This window comes from Danio rerio, chromosome 17 (genome assembly GCF_052040795.2).
Source record: "Danio rerio strain M-AB ecotype USA chromosome 17, GRCz13ab, whole genome shotgun sequence".
NCBI classification, from domain to species: domain Eukaryota; kingdom Metazoa; phylum Chordata; class Actinopteri; order Cypriniformes; family Danionidae; genus Danio; species Danio rerio.
Genome location: NC_141037.1, coordinates 40,415,689 through 40,437,003, shown reverse-complemented (window position 1 = coordinate 40,437,003; position 21,315 = coordinate 40,415,689). Strand labels below are relative to the sequence as shown.

The following is a 21,315-nucleotide window of genomic DNA, read 5'->3' as shown; positions in this document are numbered from 1 at the left end:
AACACAATTTTATTTTTAAATCAGCAGAAAAATTTGGTTTTGGTAATTTTTTTTGTAAAGCAATAAAAACACTTTATTACAATTGTAATAGTACAATTAAATTAAAATATGGCACTTCTCCCAGATTTTATTTATCACGAGGTATAAGACAAGGGTGTCCATTGTCTCCTTATTTATTTTTATTAGTTTCCCAAATATTCGCTTCCTTTATATCTAATAGTGGTCTTAATGGTATTCGTATAGCTGACAAACAAATTCTCATCAGTCAATTGGCTGATGATACCACGCTTTTTCTGCAAGATGTTAATCAAATTGCTGTAGCCCTTAAATATATCCAGATATTCTCTAAAGCATCAGGCCTATCCTTGAACCTTTCAAAATGCGAGTTAATGTCCATCAAAGAATGTAATCTATCTGAAATTTGTAATATTAAAATCAGAAATCAGATATCTTATTTAGGTATTATAATAACAAAAAATGAATTAGAAAGAGGCTCTTTAAATTTTAATCCAATAATTGAAACAACAAAGAAAAAACTTAATATGTGGCTCCAACGTGATCTGTCCTTAAAGGGTAGAATCTTACTATCTAAAGCTGAAGGTTTATCAAGGTTAACATACGCTGCTCTCTCCTTAAATGTTGATTCAGCCACTCTTAAAAAAATTGATACTATGCTCCTTAACTTTGTTTGGAAGAATAAAACTCATTTTATTAGGAAATCTGTACTCGGGAATACTGTAGAGAAAGGAGGCTTAAACTTTCTTGATTTCACAACATTAAACAATACCTTTAAAATAAATTATATAAAGAACTGTCTCAATAACCCATTGTCTATATGGAATCTGATCCCTAATGTAATTTTTTCCAAATTAGGTGGATTAAAATTTTTATTAATCTGTAATTATAATATTTTGAAAATCCCCATAAAATTGTCCCATTTTCATAGGCAAATGTTATTAACTTGGTCCCTCATATTTAAACACAATTTTACACCTCATTCATATATAATTTGGAATAACAAGAACATCTTGTATAAAAACAAATCTATATTCTTCAATAACTGGTTTAAAAATGATATAATTTATGTGTCTCAACTTTTCAACGATAGGGGTTTACTTTGTAACTACTCTGAATTTTTAGTTAAGCACGGAATTCCCGTAAGCCCCAAAGACTTCGCTATTGTTGCTGATGCTATTCCACAAGGTGTTTTTATGCTTTTTAAAGGACTTTCATTTCCAATTACTTTTCATTCAGCGGACCTTTGGAAAACATTTATTGGTAAAAACTGCCTTTCTTTATCTAAATTAAAATGCAATAAGAAAATAAGAGCCCTGTTTCAGGAAGATTTTGTTACTGTACCTTATGTAATGTCATATTGGAATGGTTTTGTGAATGATATTTCCTGGAAGAAAGTTTGGACATTACCCCACAAATTTTTTATAACAAACAAAATAAGAGAAGTTACCTTTAAACTGATTCATAGATGCTATCCAGACAAGTGTAATCTTAAAAGACTTAAGAATGATATTAACACCAACTGTTCATTTTGCTTAGTGAATCCTGAGACGTCTGTTCATTTATTTTGGACTTGCCCTCATTCAATGTCATTTTGGTGTGATGTTCTTGATTTTATAAAAGTTTATGTGAAGGCAGATTTTGAATTTACATATAAGAATGTTATCTTTGGTTTCCATGATTGTGAAAAGGAAAATAATACCTATTTCATGAACCTTGTTTTTTTGTTGGCCAAATTTCATATTCACAAGAGCAAGTTTTGCAAGTGTAAACCTTTTTTCCCTAAATTTAAAATTGAAATGAAAATGTATTTTGAGTGTATTAAAGGATCAACCAACTTAAAAGCAATACGAACGAGGACTTTGATGAAGGACTTGGCACTTATCTTGGACTAAATGACTAAAAACCCCTGGATTGTTGCTGTTTAATTCATGACATTTGTTGTTATTGTTTTTCAAGCATTCAATAAAAAAAAAAAAAAAAAAAAAAAAAAAAAAAGAAAGCGTTTCGGTTGGGGGTCACTCACTACCGTTATACGCGTTTATTATTACAGACTTGCATTAACGCGTACCTGTGGCGTGCAAGGTGTAGACTTAGCAAAATCGCTGGTGACGTATGTAAATGTGGGCACTTGATTGTCAATGCCATTAAGCGTGACCTACATGTGTTTAAGACTTTTTTCCTGATTCCTGTAAGTTATTAGGCTGCTGTTTATCTTAAGAGAAACATGGGCTAACTTACTGTGTGTATAATTCATTTTTGCCTCTCTAAAGAGGTTCAAAGTTAATATTAACTAACAATACACACATATAAATGTCAAGTCATTGCTTTAACCAGTATAAATTAATCAAAAAATCTGTCGTTAATTTATATTATTTAAGCGTGTAATAACTAATTTACTAAACTAAACTGACAGACTGAACTGACTTGAGAATACTCAAGTGTGTGAAAATAAGTCAACTATTTGTTTTGACACTACATAGGCTAGTTATGCTTATGTTTTCAAGTCAGGGCTAGACTTTCAAGATAGACTTGAAAAACGCATATACTAGGCTAGTCTGAAACCTGTGTAACACGTTCATACTTCCATCATTGTCACTACCGAACATAAATTAATTTTATATTTAGATATCTGGGTGTGTATATGTGCCAGGATCAATTACTTGTTTACATTTCAAGGAGAATTACATTCTTTTAAATAATGAATTTGATCCTGCCACCAAAATATACTTGCATTATATACACGCACACACAGTTGAAGTCAGAATTTTATTTTATTTTTTAAATCTTTCCCAATGATGTTTAACAGAGCAAGGAACTTTTCACAGTATGTCTGATATATAATATTTTTTCTTCTGGAGAATGTTTTTTTTTGTTTGTTTGGTTTATTTCGACTAGAATAAGAAGCTTTAATTTTTTTAAACACATTAAGGTCAAAATGATCAGCCCCTTTAGGATATTTATTTCTATAGTCTACAAAACAAACCATCATTAAAACATATTCTTGTGGAAGGCCCTGTTTTTAATGTTATCAGACAACAATTTTTATCTTAAGAGACTTTAAATGAAATATTTTAAAAGTGAATCCTTATATTGTACAATTTTTATCAAAGGAAAACCTTAATGTTTTAGATTTTTATCTTATGTATTATCATTATTATTATTGTTTATGTATTTTACCTCATGTATTATTTATGTATTATTTATTACTGTTGACGACTTTTAATTGTTAGAATATTTTTTATTATAGAAAAGTGGTATTCATAAAATCCGGTAAACTTAATCTTTTTTTTTTTTTTTTTTTTTTTTTGCCAAAGAAGCTAAAATGGCAATAAAATGAAAACTCTCTCAAACATTCGTTATAATACAATAACTTGCCTAATTACCCTAACCTGCCTAGTTAACCTAACCTAGTTAAGCCTTTAAATGTCACTTTAAGTTGTATAGAAGTTTATTGATATATATATAGACATTCTACCAGAAACATACCTTATCTGTCCCTGAAATAAAATGCAAGTACAGTGAATAAAAATTATTTAATCTCAAAAATGACCAAAATGGACTAATGGTTGATTTCTGTGAGTTTTGTAAAAAAAAAAATATGTCATTTATTTGGTGCTCAGATGTTTTTTTTTTTCTTTTCTGTTATTAAAAACGCTTTACAAATGTACAAACTCTGTCATTGTCTGCCAATTAAACCTACAGCTTTAATAGTTTTGTAATGCTAAAAACTGTTATTTAGGGGAAAAACTGAAATGGCAAGTTTAAGTTTTCATTCACATCAATTGATTAAAAACATCAAGTTACAAATAAATAACATTTTATGATTGCCCCTGTGTTTCTGTCCGTCCTATCACATTTGCATCGAAATGTGTGCAATACACCTTTAAGGCTATGACTCGGAAGTGACATTATTTGATGGAGGAAAAGCTGACAGTGATCAAGGATGGGTTTGATCATTGAATTGTATGATTTCTTGCTCATCTTTGTATGATTTCTTCAAGGTGGACAAGCTTAAAGGTTAGGCTCTGTCACATTTTTATAAGTGAAAATGCACATTTCTGGTAGAATGTCCCATGCACGCACACACATACACACAGTCAGAATTATTAGCCCCCCTTTGAATTTTTTTTCTTTTTTTAAATATTTCCCAAATGATGTTTAACAGAGCAAAGAATTTTTCACAGTATGTCTGATAATATTTTTTCTTCTAGAGAAAGTCTTATTTGTTTTATTATTATTATGGCTAGAATAAAAGCAGTTTTAATTTTTTTAAAACTAGTTTATAGACAAAATGATAAGCCTCTTTTGGCAATTTTTTTTTCCAATAATCTAAGAACAAACCATCATTATACAATAACTTGCCCAATTACCCTAACCTGCCTAGTTAACCTGATTAACCTAGTTAGGCCTTTAAATGTCACTTTAAGCTGTATAGAAGTGTCTTAAATCTCTAGTCTAATATTATTTACTGTTATCATTGCAAAGATAAAATAATTCAGTTATTGGAGATGAATTATTAAAACTATTATTATGTTTACAAATGTGTTGAAAAAAATCTCTGAAAAAAAATAAACGGGGCACATAATTCACGAGGGCTAATAATCAGACTTCAACTGTAAATTCACACACATTTAAACAGACAGCTTATTAAGTACAAGTAAAGTTTCTGTTTTCATTTTCTAATAACTGACTTTTAATTTTTTAATAATAACTGAAAATAAAAGTAAGCAAGCTTTTCAAATATGGGTGAAATCGTAATCTGTTGTCATTTATAATACGTTTATAAAATAAAATGAAACTGTGTGATTATTCAGGCACGTACTTATTAAAATATATAATAGAATAGAAATTAAATTTGATTATAATTTAAATCATTAAAACTTCTTGCTGATAAAATGGATACAAGTTTGACAGATAGTGAATTAAAAATGACTGAATGATGTTCTGCTGCACTGAGATACTTGTATTTTAATGTCATCAAAAAAGTAATTTATTATACACTGCTGTTACACTGAATGACATTTTAGTAACTATATTCTGTAAATCACAGTAAAACTGCATAAATCATGGAAAAAAAAACGCATTGCTGAAATAACAATCAAATAAATAAAAGCTTAAAGACTTTTTGCTTAAAAAACAATATTTTCATGACTGATATACAAGCACAGCTTTTCTATGAGAAAAAACATCATATTTTATCAGCACACCAGTAACCCATGTCCGTATGTTTCCTGCAGTGTTGTTGAAATGTGCGCGTGTGACAAACTTTCTCCAGCGTGCTGTCGGAACGAAAGGACTGACATACAGCACTCGAGCCAGAAAGAAACCAGGTATGATTTACAGACAGTTGTGTATTAATTACACCCTGCACCATCATGCATTAACCTTTACAACTGTGGGTTTACAGCAGCTTAAAACCATTAACCAGCTGGACTTTAAAACGTCTGGCTGTCAAAAAGCATATAGGAATTATCATGTGGCATTCAAAAGGTTTATCTCCGTCTGCTCTGCGGAGTATTATACGGAAACAGAGTCAGGATATTAAGAACACCTCCGGTATCGCAGCAGGTATGAAGGGTCGAACTAGGATTTAATGTCATGGCGTGTTTAATAAATACACTTTAATTCTTGTGTCTGTATTGCGGCTTTATCAATTGTGTTAGCCCAGTATATAACAGCTCGGCAAAAAACAACACATACTTATGTGTATGTGAATTATTTAAAGTAAATAAATGAATGAATCTGTTTACTAACATTTAAGTCAAGTGCTTTTATTATAATTGATCATTTGTCACCCTGGCGTCTTATGTTGCATGTTTAGAAATAGCCAACAATACATTATATAATCGCTAGAATATTAATTCAAGTTCATATTCCTTAAGGATATTTTGTAAATGTCCTACCATAAATATATCATACCTAATTTTTGGTGATTTACAGAAATTGGTATGAACTTAGTTTGGACTTAATGTTGAACTCTGGTGTGATTTCTCTGGACGTGCGATTTGTTCTTGATCAATATTTCATCAGTTAAGCTCCCAATTATTGGCATGATCAGATTACTAAATTGAAAATATAGATTCTTATTATATGGCTGTCTGGAATACTTGATTCTGATTGGTCAGTCATGACATTCCAAGGTATGTTATGTAAGGGATAAAGCAATGTTTCTCAACTGGTGGGTCGCGACCCAAAAGTGTTTCGCGGGAACATTTTCAGAGGGTCGCGGAGTGTGTGGTCTAAAAAACAACAAATGTTTATTTGAAACTTATTTTGATTATATCAGACTTTTAATTTGAAATGCACGAGCGACAACTGTACCATTTGACATGTAAAATTTCATTTAATTATAGCAACAATATGTATGAATAATTCTGTGGAAAATCTTATACACTTTAAACTAAGAATTTGGAAAATTGGAAGAAATAAACATTAAAAATGAAATATCATGGCCTTCATTAATAAGTCATGTAATTTCATAAAATATTTTATAGTATAATCAAAAAAAAAGTCTGTTAAAAGTGTAAATCATTGCAGTTGGATCTTGTGTGAATTAGTTTTCCACTTATTTTTTAAGTTTTGTGTAGCTATTCAACTTTTCAATTGTTACTATTCATGTTTCTTATGTAGCAAATAGTACTGCAGAAAATATTTAGATTGGATTTTACAATGTCTGTACGCATGGAAACTATTGTAGAATCTCACAGAGTAAACCGTTTCACTGACAGGATTTCAGCAGGCTAACGTGGTGATCTTGCACAAGGATCTTGCGGATGACTTTGAGGCGTTTTGTCGAGCTAACAGTAGCCCTCTCCCGCTGCTGTACAGGAGCAAATGTGGAGAATGGAGCGCCGGTCCTCTCGCCACGGCATCTGACATCAGGTATATTCACACCAACTGCTCATTCACTACAGAACTCAAATAAAAAGTCAAGTCAGCTGGAACTTTAATGTCATTCTGCTACATTTGTGGACGAACAGTGAAATCAAAGGGTCGCAGGACTACGGTGCTACATAAAAAACTTTAATCAACTCAACACTAGACATAAGAGCTTTTATAAAAATATACATGACTAACATACCAGAGTGGTAATCTAACTATACATATAACTATAAACTTAACATAAGACATGCTACACTATCTAACAAAAGTCTTGTCGTTTATCTCAGTTGTAAGAGCAACAAATAATTACTTGATGTCTAGTTGGTCATATGAAAAAGAGGCAGAAGGTAGATTTTTCTGAGGAATCTTCTGTTGAACTGCATCCCAATCATCAAAAATACTACAGACCTAATGCAACCCGCATGGACCCAAGGTACTCATAGAAATCAGTCAAGTTTGGTGAAGGAAAAATCATGGATTGGGGTTACATTCAGTATGGGGGCATCTGCAGAAAAGATGTCAACATCAACAGCCTGAGGTATCAAGACATTTGTCCTGCCCATTACATTACAAACCACAGGAGATGGCAAATTCTTCAGGAGGTTCGCACTCCTCATACTTCAGCCTCCACATCAAAGTTCTTGAAAGCAGAGAAGGTCAAGGTGCTGCAGGATTGGCCAGCCCAGTCCCCAAACATAAACATTATTTAGCATGTCTGGGGTAAAATAAAGGAAGCATTGAAAATGAATGCAAAGAATCTTGATGAACTCTGGGAGTCCTGTAAGAACGCTTTGTTTGCCATTCCAGATGACTTTATTAATTTATTGGAGTCATTGCAGAGATGGATGAATGCAGTCCTCCAAGCTCATGGGAGTCATATACAATATTAATTCTCTTTCCACTGCAGCATGACTTGATAATCTATACTGTACATTATTTCTGTTAAGTGACAAGGATTTTGTCAGAAAGTCAGACTTTACTGTTCTAATTAAATGATTAAAAATCGAGGCATGATCATATTTTATTGTGATAAAGCGTAATCTAGAGGCCTTCGCCTTTCATAAAAGCCACTTCTGACACCAAATGATCAACTAGATTTTAAGTTACTATTTGTTGTTCCTAAAACTTGGATAGGCGACAAGACTTTTGTCAGGTAGTGTATACAAGTACTTTTACAAAAGATGGATCAATATTGTGCAAGATATTATGCAAGAAGAGGTATTTAAGGTTATATAAAATTAGTAATGTAACATGATTTGTGGTAAATTCACAGGTAAACATGGCTTTCCTTTTTAAGTTCTTGTAAGATGGAGTTTACGTAAAGTGTCCAGTGCATTTAGAGTGAGGAGTGTTTTTACAGGTTTGTCAAGCCCGCTCTCTTGTGTGAAGCAACACATTTAGAAATCCACATTGTTGTTTTTTTTATGAGTATGGAGTGATTGTAGGAAAGTGCCTGGTGCAAATGTGCAAACTGTTCTGGGAAATGTGTCAGATGAAAAATAATTTTAGTTTTTATTTGATTTCAATCGATTTAATGTAAAAGCTCAATTTCAGAACATTGCTCCACGCTCGCATTGTAAATCATTAGATATTATTTGTGCTTTGACATAAATGTATCATTTTGCGTTATCTTTTATGATACTACTACTAACTAGCCTTAACTATTGAGTGTTTACTTTCATGCTTTGATTTTAATCTAGTCATTCATAATTCTTGACCTAGTACTAAATATGCTTAGTCACAGATGGGTGTAAAAGATTAATCTAATTTTACAACAGAGTGGATCATCCTGTTATTTAATAGTTACACTTAGAGACTTTCCCAGCTAATTTGAACACAGTTGTACGTCCTAAAAATGTTTTTAACAGACTTTTGATACAAATGTTTAATGAACTATTGAGTTTTCATTTACTACAGTGCTGATCAAAAAAGTTGGTCAAATGTTTATTTACACACAAAACGCATGGTATACATATTCTGTCAACTCGAGATCATGATAGTCAGGTTAAGGATTATCTCTGCAGAGCATGTGCCTGAAATCATGTGTCATCCATGTTTATTCATTTCTCACAAGAGATTTGGTGCAGCTCCCTTCTCTGTTAAAGGATAAGTGATTGTAATTATAAATATCACAAATTTAAATTCATTTCCAAGGCAGGAAGAAACTACCAAAAGTTAGAGAAGGAAACTGGAAATGAATATCTGACTGTATCAATGCAGGTCAGTGGTGAAAAGAGTACTGAAAAAATCATACTGAACCATTACTTGCCTGAAAATGTAGTGCAAGTAGAGTTAGAGTATCTATTGTAAGTATTACTCAAAGTATGGGTTAAAAGTTGCCCTTTTGAAAGTACTCAAGAGTAATGAGTAGTGAGTACAGGGGCGCAACTGCACATTAACTGATGGGTATGCGGCTTCAACCCCCCACACCCCCCCCCCCCCCCCCTTCAATCCAACTATATTTTAAAACAGGCAAGTGATAAAATGTGGAAAATATTTCCATCAATAAATTAAAGATATTTTTTCATAAAGATATTAATATGCTTTAAAAAATACAGTTTCGCAGTTCTGAACACAACTGAAATAGTATGAAGTAGTAAAAGGTACATGTATAATTACGTTAAGCATGTTAAGTCGCAAAAAATGCATCTCATACCACCCCAAAATTCATCTCAGTTTAATTTTACCTTACTAAATGATTAAAGCACCTTGACTAGCCTTACTTTTGGACTTTTTGTACTACATTTTTCAAAACAAAATCATAGACATGGGAGTCCTAAAGGGCAAAAGAACATTGTGATTACTTCTCACATGCATACTGTGAGAAGTGGAAAGTCTGTCTTTGCCAGAACAGTTGACTGAAACTGCTAAAAGTGAAATAAAAAAGACTGTCAAATGTTTAGTGTAAAAAAAACAGAAACAAACTGTGTGAAATGTTCTATTTAATTGAAATGTTATAACTTTGTTTGTAGCTAAAATTAAAATAGTTTTGAGCTAAGAAGTTACCAAAAGGCCTGATGAATCAATATGATACATAATAAATTCATAAAAACATGTATATGGTATGAAAAATGGGGGGGAGGGGTGGAATGATTTTTTAATTTAATAAAATACAATATTATACGCGTATAAAATGCTAAATAAATATTTTAACAATATATATATTATTATTATTATTATATTAAATATTTTAACAATTTATATATTATTAATATTATTATTATATTATATATTATTAATATTATTATTATATTATATATTATATATATATATATATATATATATATATATATATATATATATATATATATATATATATATATATATTATTATTATTATTATTATTATTATTATTATTATTATTAATATATATTATTTGAAACTTTTAATATGGATAATTTAAAAAATAGTTGTGGCACAATGGCGCCCCCCCATGTGTGGCGCCCCTATGCGCCGCATATACTGCATACCCCCTTTTTGCGCCACTGAGTGAGTATTACGCTGTGAAAGGTTGATGTGTTTACATGTAATTTGTTTGTGTGTGTGTAAACGTAACATTCTGTAGTACATTAGTTATAGTTTAAGGCCATTTCGGTCATCAAGTGGAAAACATCCGTCATCTTCTCATCAGTGACATGCAGTCTAAACAGTCTCTTCACAACCGTAGACAGGGGAGGTTCGAGTGGTTCGGAAGACCCAGCCTTCACTGACAAAGGTCCAGAATTTGTCCCATACATGAGCTCATTTGTCCTATTTTAACTGCTTTGCCATCATAAATAGTCAAAATATCCCACCCAAAATTGCTTTAAGATTAAGCGGAATCCAGGTGTAACTTACGTTAATCAGTTTTGGCCAATGCAAACAATTATTTTTCAACATCCAGCTATGCAAGAAGACATCTGACATAAGAGAAGTCATCTTTCACTACTGCATTGTTTTTAAACAGAGAAAACATTTAACAGTACCTTTTATTCTAAATCTTGGACCTTATTCTTGAAAGAAAACATGACCAATAAGAAAAGGTGTAAAGCATCAAAAGCGGCCCATATTAAAATCATTTTGAAGAATATTTTGGCTATTTATTGTTATCCATGAATTTTCAAATGTTCTTTTTATTTTTTACAAGTGAGCCTAGAAAAATTGTGAAGCTCTAAATTGCTATTATATTATATTATATTATATTATATTATATTATATTATATTATATTATATTATATTATTATACATATATAACTTTTATTATTATTCAGATGGCCCCATTCTGACTGAGGAAAGTTGCTGGCCAGTTTTTTTTATTTGCCTAATAAATTACAATAGGCTACAGTTTTCAAAAAAAAAATTCTAATGATATATTATGCAATACATTTGTATTTTAAAAATAAATATTTGTAATATTTCTTTAATCTAAATATTTAGGAAATCCTTTTGGTTATGATGACTATGAGATAAGTTTATCTAGCTAAACATAGTGCTTAAAATGTCACCTAAATCAGCATTTAAAGATCATAACTAAATAGAAAATGAGGCGAATAACTGCAAAAAGATCCACGTTTTTGCGGAAAAAATAACCATCCGACTTACCAGACTGGCTACGGGCCTGCTCTTGGTCATTGTGTGTAAAGTATCTTCTTGGACACTTTTAAAGCTTCCTAACAGTTTGCTGCAATAGTCTTAAGGTAGTTCAGTATGATGTGATTTACTTTCTATGTGCAATTTGATTGGACAGAAATTGCAGGACTGAATTTTGTAATCCCCATGGACAAGAAATAATAAAGTAGTAACTGTAGGTTGAAAGAAAGCAGTGGAGAGAATGTACAGATACTGCACTAAAAATGTACTCAAAGGAGAGGAAAAGTACACATTTTGAAAACTACATAGTAAATTACTATTTCTGAGAATTGGAGTATTTGTAATTTGTTACTTTACACTACTGATGCAAGTGATTTAAATCAATTAATCGAGTTAAAGAAATTGTTCACCCAAAAATGAATATTCTGCTCTCTACTTGTTCGAAACCTGTTTGAGTTGTTCTTTTTTAGATGAAAGATGATACTTTGAAGAATGTTATAAACCTACCAAGGACATTTATAGTATTAAATAAAAGCTATAAGTCAATGGTTACAGTGAAAACCCTGTACTGATTGCTCAAGTACACAAATGTATAATAGATTTTAGATGGAAAACACAACATAGTAAACAGTTCCCTAAAATTCAGAAATACACGGGGAATGGTTTTAAATGTGCTGTCAGTATTTGACTGTTCAAAAGCATTAAAATACCATATTATGTGTAGCCAATTATATTTCAGCACCTCGGGTTGCCTTGGTGGAAAGCAGCTCATTTCATTTCAGGCATGAAGGCTGTCTCTCATGCAGACAAAGCCAAAAATGTGACCTTTGGAGGACAGTAGCAGCCTTTTATGAAAAAGATTTACATGAGGAGTTATTTTAATTAGCAAATAATACAAATATTACAGGCGCAAACCATTAGCGGAGGAGCTTACGTTCATCCATCAGGCAGTCTGTACTTATGTAAATGTGATTTTTCAGTTTTTTTTTTTTTTTTTAAATAAATTTACAACAATTTCAAAAACTCTTTTTTTCACATTGTCATTATGGGGTATTGTGTTTAGAATTTTGAGGAAATAAATCAATTTAATCCATTTTGGAATCAGGCTGTATGTCAGCGCTATGAACACTTTGCAGATGCACTGTATTTTAGAAAAGTGTGATTAAATTACATTGATATTATGCATTTATCTAAATTTGACCAATCAGATTTCATCGCTTTACTATCAGCATCTACCAAGTTGCTGCTCTGCTATTGGTTATATGGCTCAAAGATGAATCAATACACTTATAAAGACAACAGCCAATCAGAGTCAGAATATCTGCTGTTTTGACTCATTCATAGTGTTTTAAAAGGGCCCTATCATACACCTGGCACAATAAAGTGCAAGACGTGTTTGGCATGATTTGTTGCTATTTTCAGACCAGGGCAAACTTAATTTTCACGTTTTGTGCTACGTTGTTTAAATCGCAAATCCATGTATGTGCTGGTCTAAAAAGGAAGTGTGTTATAGATTGCGTCATTTTTTTCAGTTTATTTATGACAATTTGCAGTTTTATTATAATGTTGTTGTTATTATTATTCGCAGTATTATTTTTTTATATGCATATTTTTATTTGTTTTAATAAAAACATGTTTAAATTTGTCCATCTGTTGGATTTTGGAGATGTCTGCATCATTATATAAGTCATAAGAATAGGACATGTGTTTAGATATAACTTTTGACCACACTTTATTATTGTTCATTTATTCGTTTGCTGGAAATTAGAACTGAATTTAGAAATCGTTTTGAAACAAATACAACACAACACCAAGTACAACACCATTTCCTTATTCATGAAAGTAAAAGAGTAAAGAGTAAAAATAAAGAGGCTGAGTGGAGGAGGCTCATTCTTTATCCTCGTGCTGCAGATGGTCTGTTTAACTGTTTTCTCGCTACTGAAGCATTTAGTTTTTAGGTTTGCCATGTAAATAGCAAATGCGCCATGGTGAGACGCAACTGACTCTCAAAGGGAATGGGAGATGAGACTCTGATTGGTTTAATGCACATTACGCTCAAAACACACACATATTTCATTAAGAGAATAAGCACAACCCTGTTAGACCATGCACCAGGCTGCAGAGCATATTTTTCCATCCTTAAAATAGCAAAAGTGGATTTAGACCAGGGTTGGGCAAAATCAGACCTGGAGGGCCGGTGACCTGCATAGTTTAGTTGCAACACTAATCCAACACTCCTGAACATGCTAATCAGTTTCTTCAAGATCACAAGAAATCTATAACCAGGACCCAGTTTGCCCACCTCTGATTTAGACACACCCTTAATGCTTTTGTCCCATGCACTTTAGACTTTGCGCCTAGATTGTTCAAATAGAGCCCTAAATGTTTGGACCCTGAGTTTTTTAGTTTCAGAAAGATCGGAAAAATATTTTTTACCTTTTCATTTTAATATCATTAAATGATTCAAAAACTTAGCTGATGAAAATTGCAATGGTTAAGAAATATGGTTATCACAGTACTCCCAATACTGGTGTATTTTTCCAGTACTGTGCAGCTCTACTATACCGCATGTGATTTTAGATACATCACTAAAATATTTACAACTGAACCCTTGCCCTGAAGCCCCTGAAGCTTTCATTATTGTTCTGTCTTTGACTCAGGGAGGACTGTCCAGAGTACTGTGTGTTTGAGAATGGCAGGCTAATGAAGAAGGTTTCTAGTTTGTCCTCCTTTACCTCTGAACTGGAGCACATGGTCACTTTCTACCTCGGCTGTAGTTTTGGCTTTGAATCGGCCTTGACAGCCGCTGGGGTTCCGGTGAGAAATGTGGAGCAGGGCAGAAACGTCAGCATGTACAAGGTCAGTTCAAGCCGCAAGCCTGGATTACATCCACATGCAGTGAGAGCCTACAGCATATTACTTGATGTTGCTTGTGTCTGATATTTTCTTCTTCAAAATCTTAATAAAATAACTAAAAGAAAGTGTTTTTTTTTTTTTTTTTGCAGACCTCAGTGCCTTGTATTAAAGCAGGTCAGATTCATTGTCCAATGGTGGTGACTATGAGACCAGTACCAGAAGACAAGCTGGACGCTACTGCTCAATGCACACATGCCATCCCACTGGCGCATGGAGGACCTGTTCATATTGGAGATCCTAGTATGGACTTTTTTTTTAAAGAAAGTATATGATGGAACTTTATCTTGTTATATAAAGTTATCTTATTTTAATGCAATTTAATTAATTTACCAATTTATGTAATCACATTGTCCTAAACATTCAGATCCATTGCTCAGTATTTAGTCGAAGCACCCTTTTGACCTAATACAGCCATGCATCATTTTGGAAAAGATACAATAAGTGTTTCACATCTGGATTTGGGGATCCTCTGCTATTCCTCCTTGCAGATCCTCTTCAGTTCTGTCAGGTTGGTTGGTAAGCGTTGGTGGACAGCCGTTTTTTTATAGTAGGTCTCTCCAGAGATACTCAATTGGGCTTAAGTTGAAGCTCTGGCTAGGCTATTCAAGAACAGTCATGGAGTTGTTGTAAAGTCACTCCTTCGTTATTTTAAACCTTCAACCCAGACTGAAGCCCTGAGCACTCTGGAGAAGGTTTTCATCCAGGATATCCTTGTACTTGACAAGCATTCATCTTTCCCTCTATTGCAATCAGTCTTACTGTCCCTGCAGCTCAAAACACCCCCACAGGCCACCACCATGCTTCACTGTTGGGACTGTATTGGGCAGGTGATGAACATACAGCTTAGAATTAAGGCCAAAAAAGTTCTATCTTGGTCTCATCAGAACAAAGAATCTTATTTCTCACTATCTTGGAGTCCTTCAGGCGGGTTTTCATGAGTCCTGCACTGAGGAGAGGATTCTGTCGGGCCACTCTACCATAAAACCTAGACTGGTGGAGTGTTGTAGGGATGGTTGACTTTCTACAACTTTCTTGCATCTCCCGACTGCATCTCTAGAGCACAGCTACAGTGATCTTTGGGTTCTTCTTTACCTCTCTCACCAAGGCTCTTCTCCCTTGGTAGCTCAGTTTGGCCAGATAGCTCTAGGAAGGGTTTTGGGCATCCCAAATGTGTTTCCTTTTAATGATTAAGGAGGCCACTGTGCTCTTAGGAGCAGCAGAATATTTGTTTGTAACCTTGGCCAAATCTGTGCTTTGGGACAATTCTTTCTCTGAGATCTCCAGACAGTTCCTTTGACCTCATGATTCTCATTTGCTCTGACATGCATTGTGAGCTGTAAGATCTTATATAGACAGGTGTGTGGCTTTCCTAATCAAGTCCAATCAGTGCAATCGAATGTAGATCAGATGTAGAAACATCTCAAGGGTGATCAGAAGAAATGGACAGCACCTCTGTTAAATATGAGTGTGACAGCAAAGGGTCAGAATACTTAGAGTCATGTGATATTTCATTTTTTTAATAAATCTGCAAAAGATGTCAACAATTCTGTGTTTTTCTCTCAATATGGGGTGTTGTGTGAACATTAAGTAAAACAAATTAACTTACATTGCAGTTATAGCTAAAATCATTTAAGTAAGAGTGAAACATTTAAGGGGGTCTGAATACTTTTCGTACCAACTGTAAATATGTAACAGTCAATGTAGATTACACCATTTAACCATACCTAAAATTAACAACAAATAAACTTTTTAGATGCAAACCAATTTTCAGGTGCAAAACAGTTTTCAGGTGCATAAAAAATAGATATTTTAATGTAGTTAAAATTTTATGTGGTTAAAAATAATGTAGTATAAGAGTAAATTGGTTAATCTCAGATTTGTTTTATCTAACAAATGAGGTTCATACATTTTAAAGTGGTCTTTAGGTGTTCAAATACTTTATGGCCCTATGTAAATACAAGATAGTTTTATGTAGGGTGTTAATTTGTTTCTAGGAATCCATCTGTAAATCTTATCACCATGTCTGCACAAAACATACTTCAACTGTTAACATTTTCTGTACTTGGGAGTTGAAAAAAGTGTGTAACATCTCAGAAACCTTTGATTCCCCCTTTCAGAGCTGCTGGGCATCCGTGACTTGTCACGTCCGGACTACGGGGACCCAGTGGACGCCCGCCCTGCTGATGTGCCTGTGTTCTGGGCCTGTGGGGTCACTGGTGTTGAGGCTGTAAAGAGCTGCAGTAAGCTTTCCAAAAACCCTCCAATATTATAAAAGAGATGAGCAATTCACATTGTTTGGGAATATGCAAATTTTTCCAAGTTAAACAGTTGAGTTTTACCATTTTTGAGTCCATTCAGCTGGTCTGGCGGGAGCACTTTGAGCTTAGTTTAGCATAAATCTTATCTTAGCATAAATTATCTAAGCCATATCGGCCTAGAAAATAGAAACATTTCACTTTACTTTGGTCTTTGTACACAATTTACTGTAACTACAGAAGAATCAAGCTCTACATAAACATTTTTGTTTTAGCAAGATGCTCAATCAATCTGATCTAATTTAATGATTAATGCTAAGCTATGCTAAAAGTGCTCATGCCAGACCCTGAGACTGGCTGAATGGATTCAGAAATGGTAAAACTCAATTGTTTAACTTAGAAAAAGGCGCATACAAAACAGATGCTTTATACATATAAATAATTGAGTATAAATGTTTATTACTAACCTTTCTATAAACATACTGCATTTCGTTGCATTGTACTTGTACATGTGTAATGACAATAAAGTTGAATCTAATCTAATGATATGATCTGTACAGCAATGACGGTGCTAAATAGCCTACTGTAACGTCTACAAGTATATAAAATAAATAAATAAATGCAACATATATAAACACATACAGATCCTTACAGTCTCCGATATGTTACTAATGGCAGAAAAATACTACACCCGGCATACATTTAGTCCTTATTTGGGTTCAAAAACAACACGCAACATAGCCCACAGTCAGCGCAAACCTCTCATCTGTGCCTTTAATCTCCACCAGCACATGTAACCTCCTGTTAGAAAGTAATTCCTTCATTCCGAGTTCCTAATAGCCAAAAAGGGGATGATAAACATGGCAGTTTGTTTGTGATTCAGGTTGCTGAAACAATTTGCTCCTGTGTTTTGTCGAGCTTCTCCTTTGTTTGTTCGCACTTCACTCTCGCATTTGTCCTTTTAGTTTCTGAACGGATCGGATGTCGGAGACACTTCAATAATCACACACATTATTATCATCAACTTAAAAAGAGAAAGCGAAAACCACTCACACTTTTAGACGGCCTCGTAAAACAACAACAGGACCTGGCAGATTTTGTTCTTCTTGGCTTTGTGTCTGTACATCAAGACAATGACAAGGTTTGTTTGAGCTCTGGTCATCCATGGCTCGGTATTATATATATATATATTCATCAGATGTCACCACAGCGGAATGAACTGACAAGTTATCTAGTATATGTTTTACTCTACGGATGCCCTTCCAGCTGTGTACTGGGAAACATCCGTACTGCGTATTCACACACACATACACTATTACCAAATTAATTTATTCACCTGTACTGCATGTCTTTGGACTGTGAGGGAAAACGAAGCACCCGGAGGAAACCCACGCGAACACGAGGAGAACATGCAAACTACATACAGGAATGCCAACTGACCCAACTGAGACTCAAACCAAAGACCTTCCTGCTGTGAGGTGGCAGTGCTACCCACAGAGCCACCGTGTCGCCCTCTCATTTACTGTAAAATGTAAAAATGTCACCTTGTACAGTTTTGTTTTGCACATTTGCTGCTGTTAGTGAAGCAGAAATGATACACCCCACCTTTAGAATTTAATGTCACTGGGTTTCCGGTACAATTAAGCTTCTGTTTCTTTAATGTCACTTTTTTTGCAGCATGAACAGATTTATATATTTTTACTCAGTGTGTAGGAGAGCAGCTGTTGACCTTTATTTTTATTTTTTTAAATGTTGCAGAGTCCGCTCTAGCGTTCACACACTCTCCTGGCTGCATGTTCATCACCGATCAAAAAGCAGAAGCCATTTCTCCCCTCTCTCTGGAGCCAGCACAGCGCCCTTTGACATTCCGCATTTCCCAGGATCCTCAGCATTACAGCATGGCCAGTGAAAGAGCCGTTCAACAAATCCGAGCAATTGAGGAGCTCGCTGTTGAAGACCCAGGTATGAAGCAACTTAGTTTGTTCCCAGGAAAAGTACAGTATAAGAATGATTAAAATCTAAATTTGTAAGATTTAAAAAACTAATACAATAGTGTTATATATTGTGCTGACTTTAGCCTAACTAGTCACTTTAGTAACGTGGATCATGTCTAAATGCTCATGCTAATGGCATAACACACCCTAGATTTCTGATTTGGTTTTATAGAAAACAATGAAGCACCAAAGATTCTTTCAGATCCCCCCGTGTCTGCAATCTGGGTGTCATTCTTGATGAGTCATTGGAACTAGACAAACAGATCAGTTCTGTTATTGGCTTCAGTTTTTATCAACTACGTTTCCTGTCTGAAGTTAAACACTTTTTAAATCCCACCACTCTAGGCTGGGGCTGTTCACGATTTTATTACATCACGGTTAGACTACTGCAATGCACTTTACTGTGGCATGTCAAAATCCCCAGTTTCTCGCCTTCAGTTGGTCCAAAATGCTGCTGCTAGATTTATTTGTAATAGCAGAAAACAGGACACATCACCCCTCTTCTAAGAGGCCTTCATTGGCTGCCTGTCCAATTCAGAATTGATTTTAAAGTGCATTTACTGGTCTATAAATCCCTTTAAAATCTAGCCCCATCCTATCTCTCATAGCTGTTTCATTTTTACACTCCCGTAAGATTTCTTAGGTCAAGTGATCGGGACGGGACAGACGGGACAGAGGGGACAGAGCTTTCTCTGTGGCAGGTCGTCGGTTTTGGGACACCTTGCCCCTTTGTAATTAGAATGGCTCTTTGATTACTTTTTTTTTTTAAATCACTTCTTAAAACGTACCTTTTTAGCTTGGCTTTTTAAAATGATTTTAATAGTCTTTTCTACTGCTACATTTTTACAGACGTTTTTCTTGCCTTATCTCTATGTTTTTATGTTCTGTCTTTTTATTTATTTATTTTTATTTATTTATTTATTTATTTATTTTTAGGGGTTTTCACCTTTATTGATAGGACAGTGGAGATATAGAGACAGGAAAGTGTGGGGAGCAGAGATAGGGGAAGGATCAGCAAAGGACCTCGAGGCGGGAATCGAACTCGGGTCGCTGCGAGCACCTCAGTGCTGTGTCGACGCACTAACCACTAGGCTATTGCTTTTAATAAATGCACAGAGCAACATTATAACAGAATCTTAAAATGTATTTGGTATGATAAAAACCACTGCTTTTTAGCTACATGATCCACAGCCTGAACAAGATCCAAAGCAGCCGACTGTGGCATAATTGTGGCACATCATGCTCGTCTCTCATTAGAAATCGCTTGCTTCAGCGTTTTTTTTTTTTTTTCACACTTCGATGGCTTCTAGCCTTGCTCTGCTTCATACTACCTTGATAATAATCTTTGAATACTTTAGCTCATCCATTACCCTCTCTTAATATTTCAGATGAGATTACGTCAAACATCGAAAAAAAAAAAATCTAATTTAAAAGCACTTCACGGGACCTTAAACAGCTTTAATGTGAAAAAGAACTACAATCCCATAAGCATTGCTAATGGCACAATCGACTTGATTTGTGTGCAGGTTCAAGAGGTATCCGGGCCCTGTTCTTGCAGGATGAGCTTCTGAAGGCCTGTCTCTCTCTGTCCCATTCCTCCTCCGTCCTCATCACCACCGGCTTCCCCACACACTACATGCACAACCCTCCGGAAGAGACGGATGGGCCGCCCGGGGCCCTCGCTATGGCAGCTATGCTTCAAGCACTTCATAAAGAGGTGGTCATCGTGACGGATCAGCGGGCTTTGGAGATGAATCAGCACATCATGCAGGATGCTGTGGAGAAAGGTGCCACATTTGGCCTCCATCATTGCTGATTTAGTGTTTTTGCTTGCTAGATGGGATTAAGTGTCGTGCCAATTTTGTTTATTACCCGCCGTGACCACAGCAAATGATGTGTGACAGGGCATTTTGCTGGTTGTTTAGTTTTTATTTTGTTGCTGTGCAATGAGTAGCTTCAGCCAAAGTGAAATCTCACTGTTCCAAAAACAGTGCTCATCATGCAATGTGCTGTAATTGAACACAGAATTATTAACCCTTTTTTACATTTTTTAGATTTTTAAAAATATTTCCTAAATGATGTTTAACAGAGCAAGGACATTTTTGCAGTATGTCTGATAATATTTAATTCTTCTGGAGAAAGTCTTATTTGTTTTATTTCGACTAGAATAAAAGAAGTTCTTAATTAATATTAGTTTTTTACATTTTAAAGTGAACATGATTAGCCCCTTTAAGCACTATTTTTTGTTACATACCAGTCAAAAGTTTGGGGTCAGTAGGATTTTAAATGTTTTTAAATGTTTTTAAATAAAAAATACAGTACAAATTGTAAAACTGTGAATGTTATTACACTATAAAAGAACTGTTCAAAAGTAGTTTATAATTTCATTTAATCATTTATTTTAGTGATTTTAAAGATGAATTTTCAGCTTCAGCTTTCAGTCTTCAGAGTCACATGATCCTTCAGAAAGCACTGTATTATTAATTATTATTATTATTATTATTATTGAAAATTATTAATGGTAATAGTAATAAAAGCAGTAATGACTGGAGTAATTTTATTTGAAAGTACATACAAATAAAAAAGCAGTTATTTAAAAATTGTATAAATATTTAATAATTTAATTTTTTTTTCATATTTAAAAAATGCTGCCTTGATGAACAAAATCATTTTCTTTATTT

At 34.0% G+C, this 21,315-nt stretch overlaps 1 protein-coding gene across 6 annotated transcripts in view; it reads left to right on the top strand.

Moving 5' to 3' along the window:
• The window catches only part of dglucy (D-glutamate cyclase), a 38,588-nt gene that overhangs the window by 3,977 nt on the left and 13,296 nt on the right, over positions 1-21,315 (top strand). For 3 of the 6 annotated variants that reach the window (XM_087290844.1, XM_087290843.1, XM_087290842.1), the window contains 7 exons: positions 5,256-5,348; positions 6,747-6,900; positions 14,130-14,328; positions 14,475-14,625; positions 16,503-16,625; positions 18,399-18,602; positions 20,161-20,421. In XM_087290844.1, coding sequence (XP_087146970.1) covers positions 5,256-5,348; positions 6,747-6,900; positions 14,130-14,328; positions 14,475-14,625; positions 16,503-16,625; positions 18,399-18,602; positions 20,161-20,421 — 1,185 coding nt within the window. Of the gene's footprint in view, positions 1-5,255; positions 5,349-5,446; positions 5,587-6,746; positions 6,901-14,129; positions 14,329-14,474; positions 14,626-16,502; positions 16,626-18,398; positions 18,603-20,160; positions 20,422-21,315 lie in introns of those variants that run through there. The other 3 variants (XM_087290845.1, XM_087290847.1, XM_087290846.1) reach the window with 3 other exon arrangements.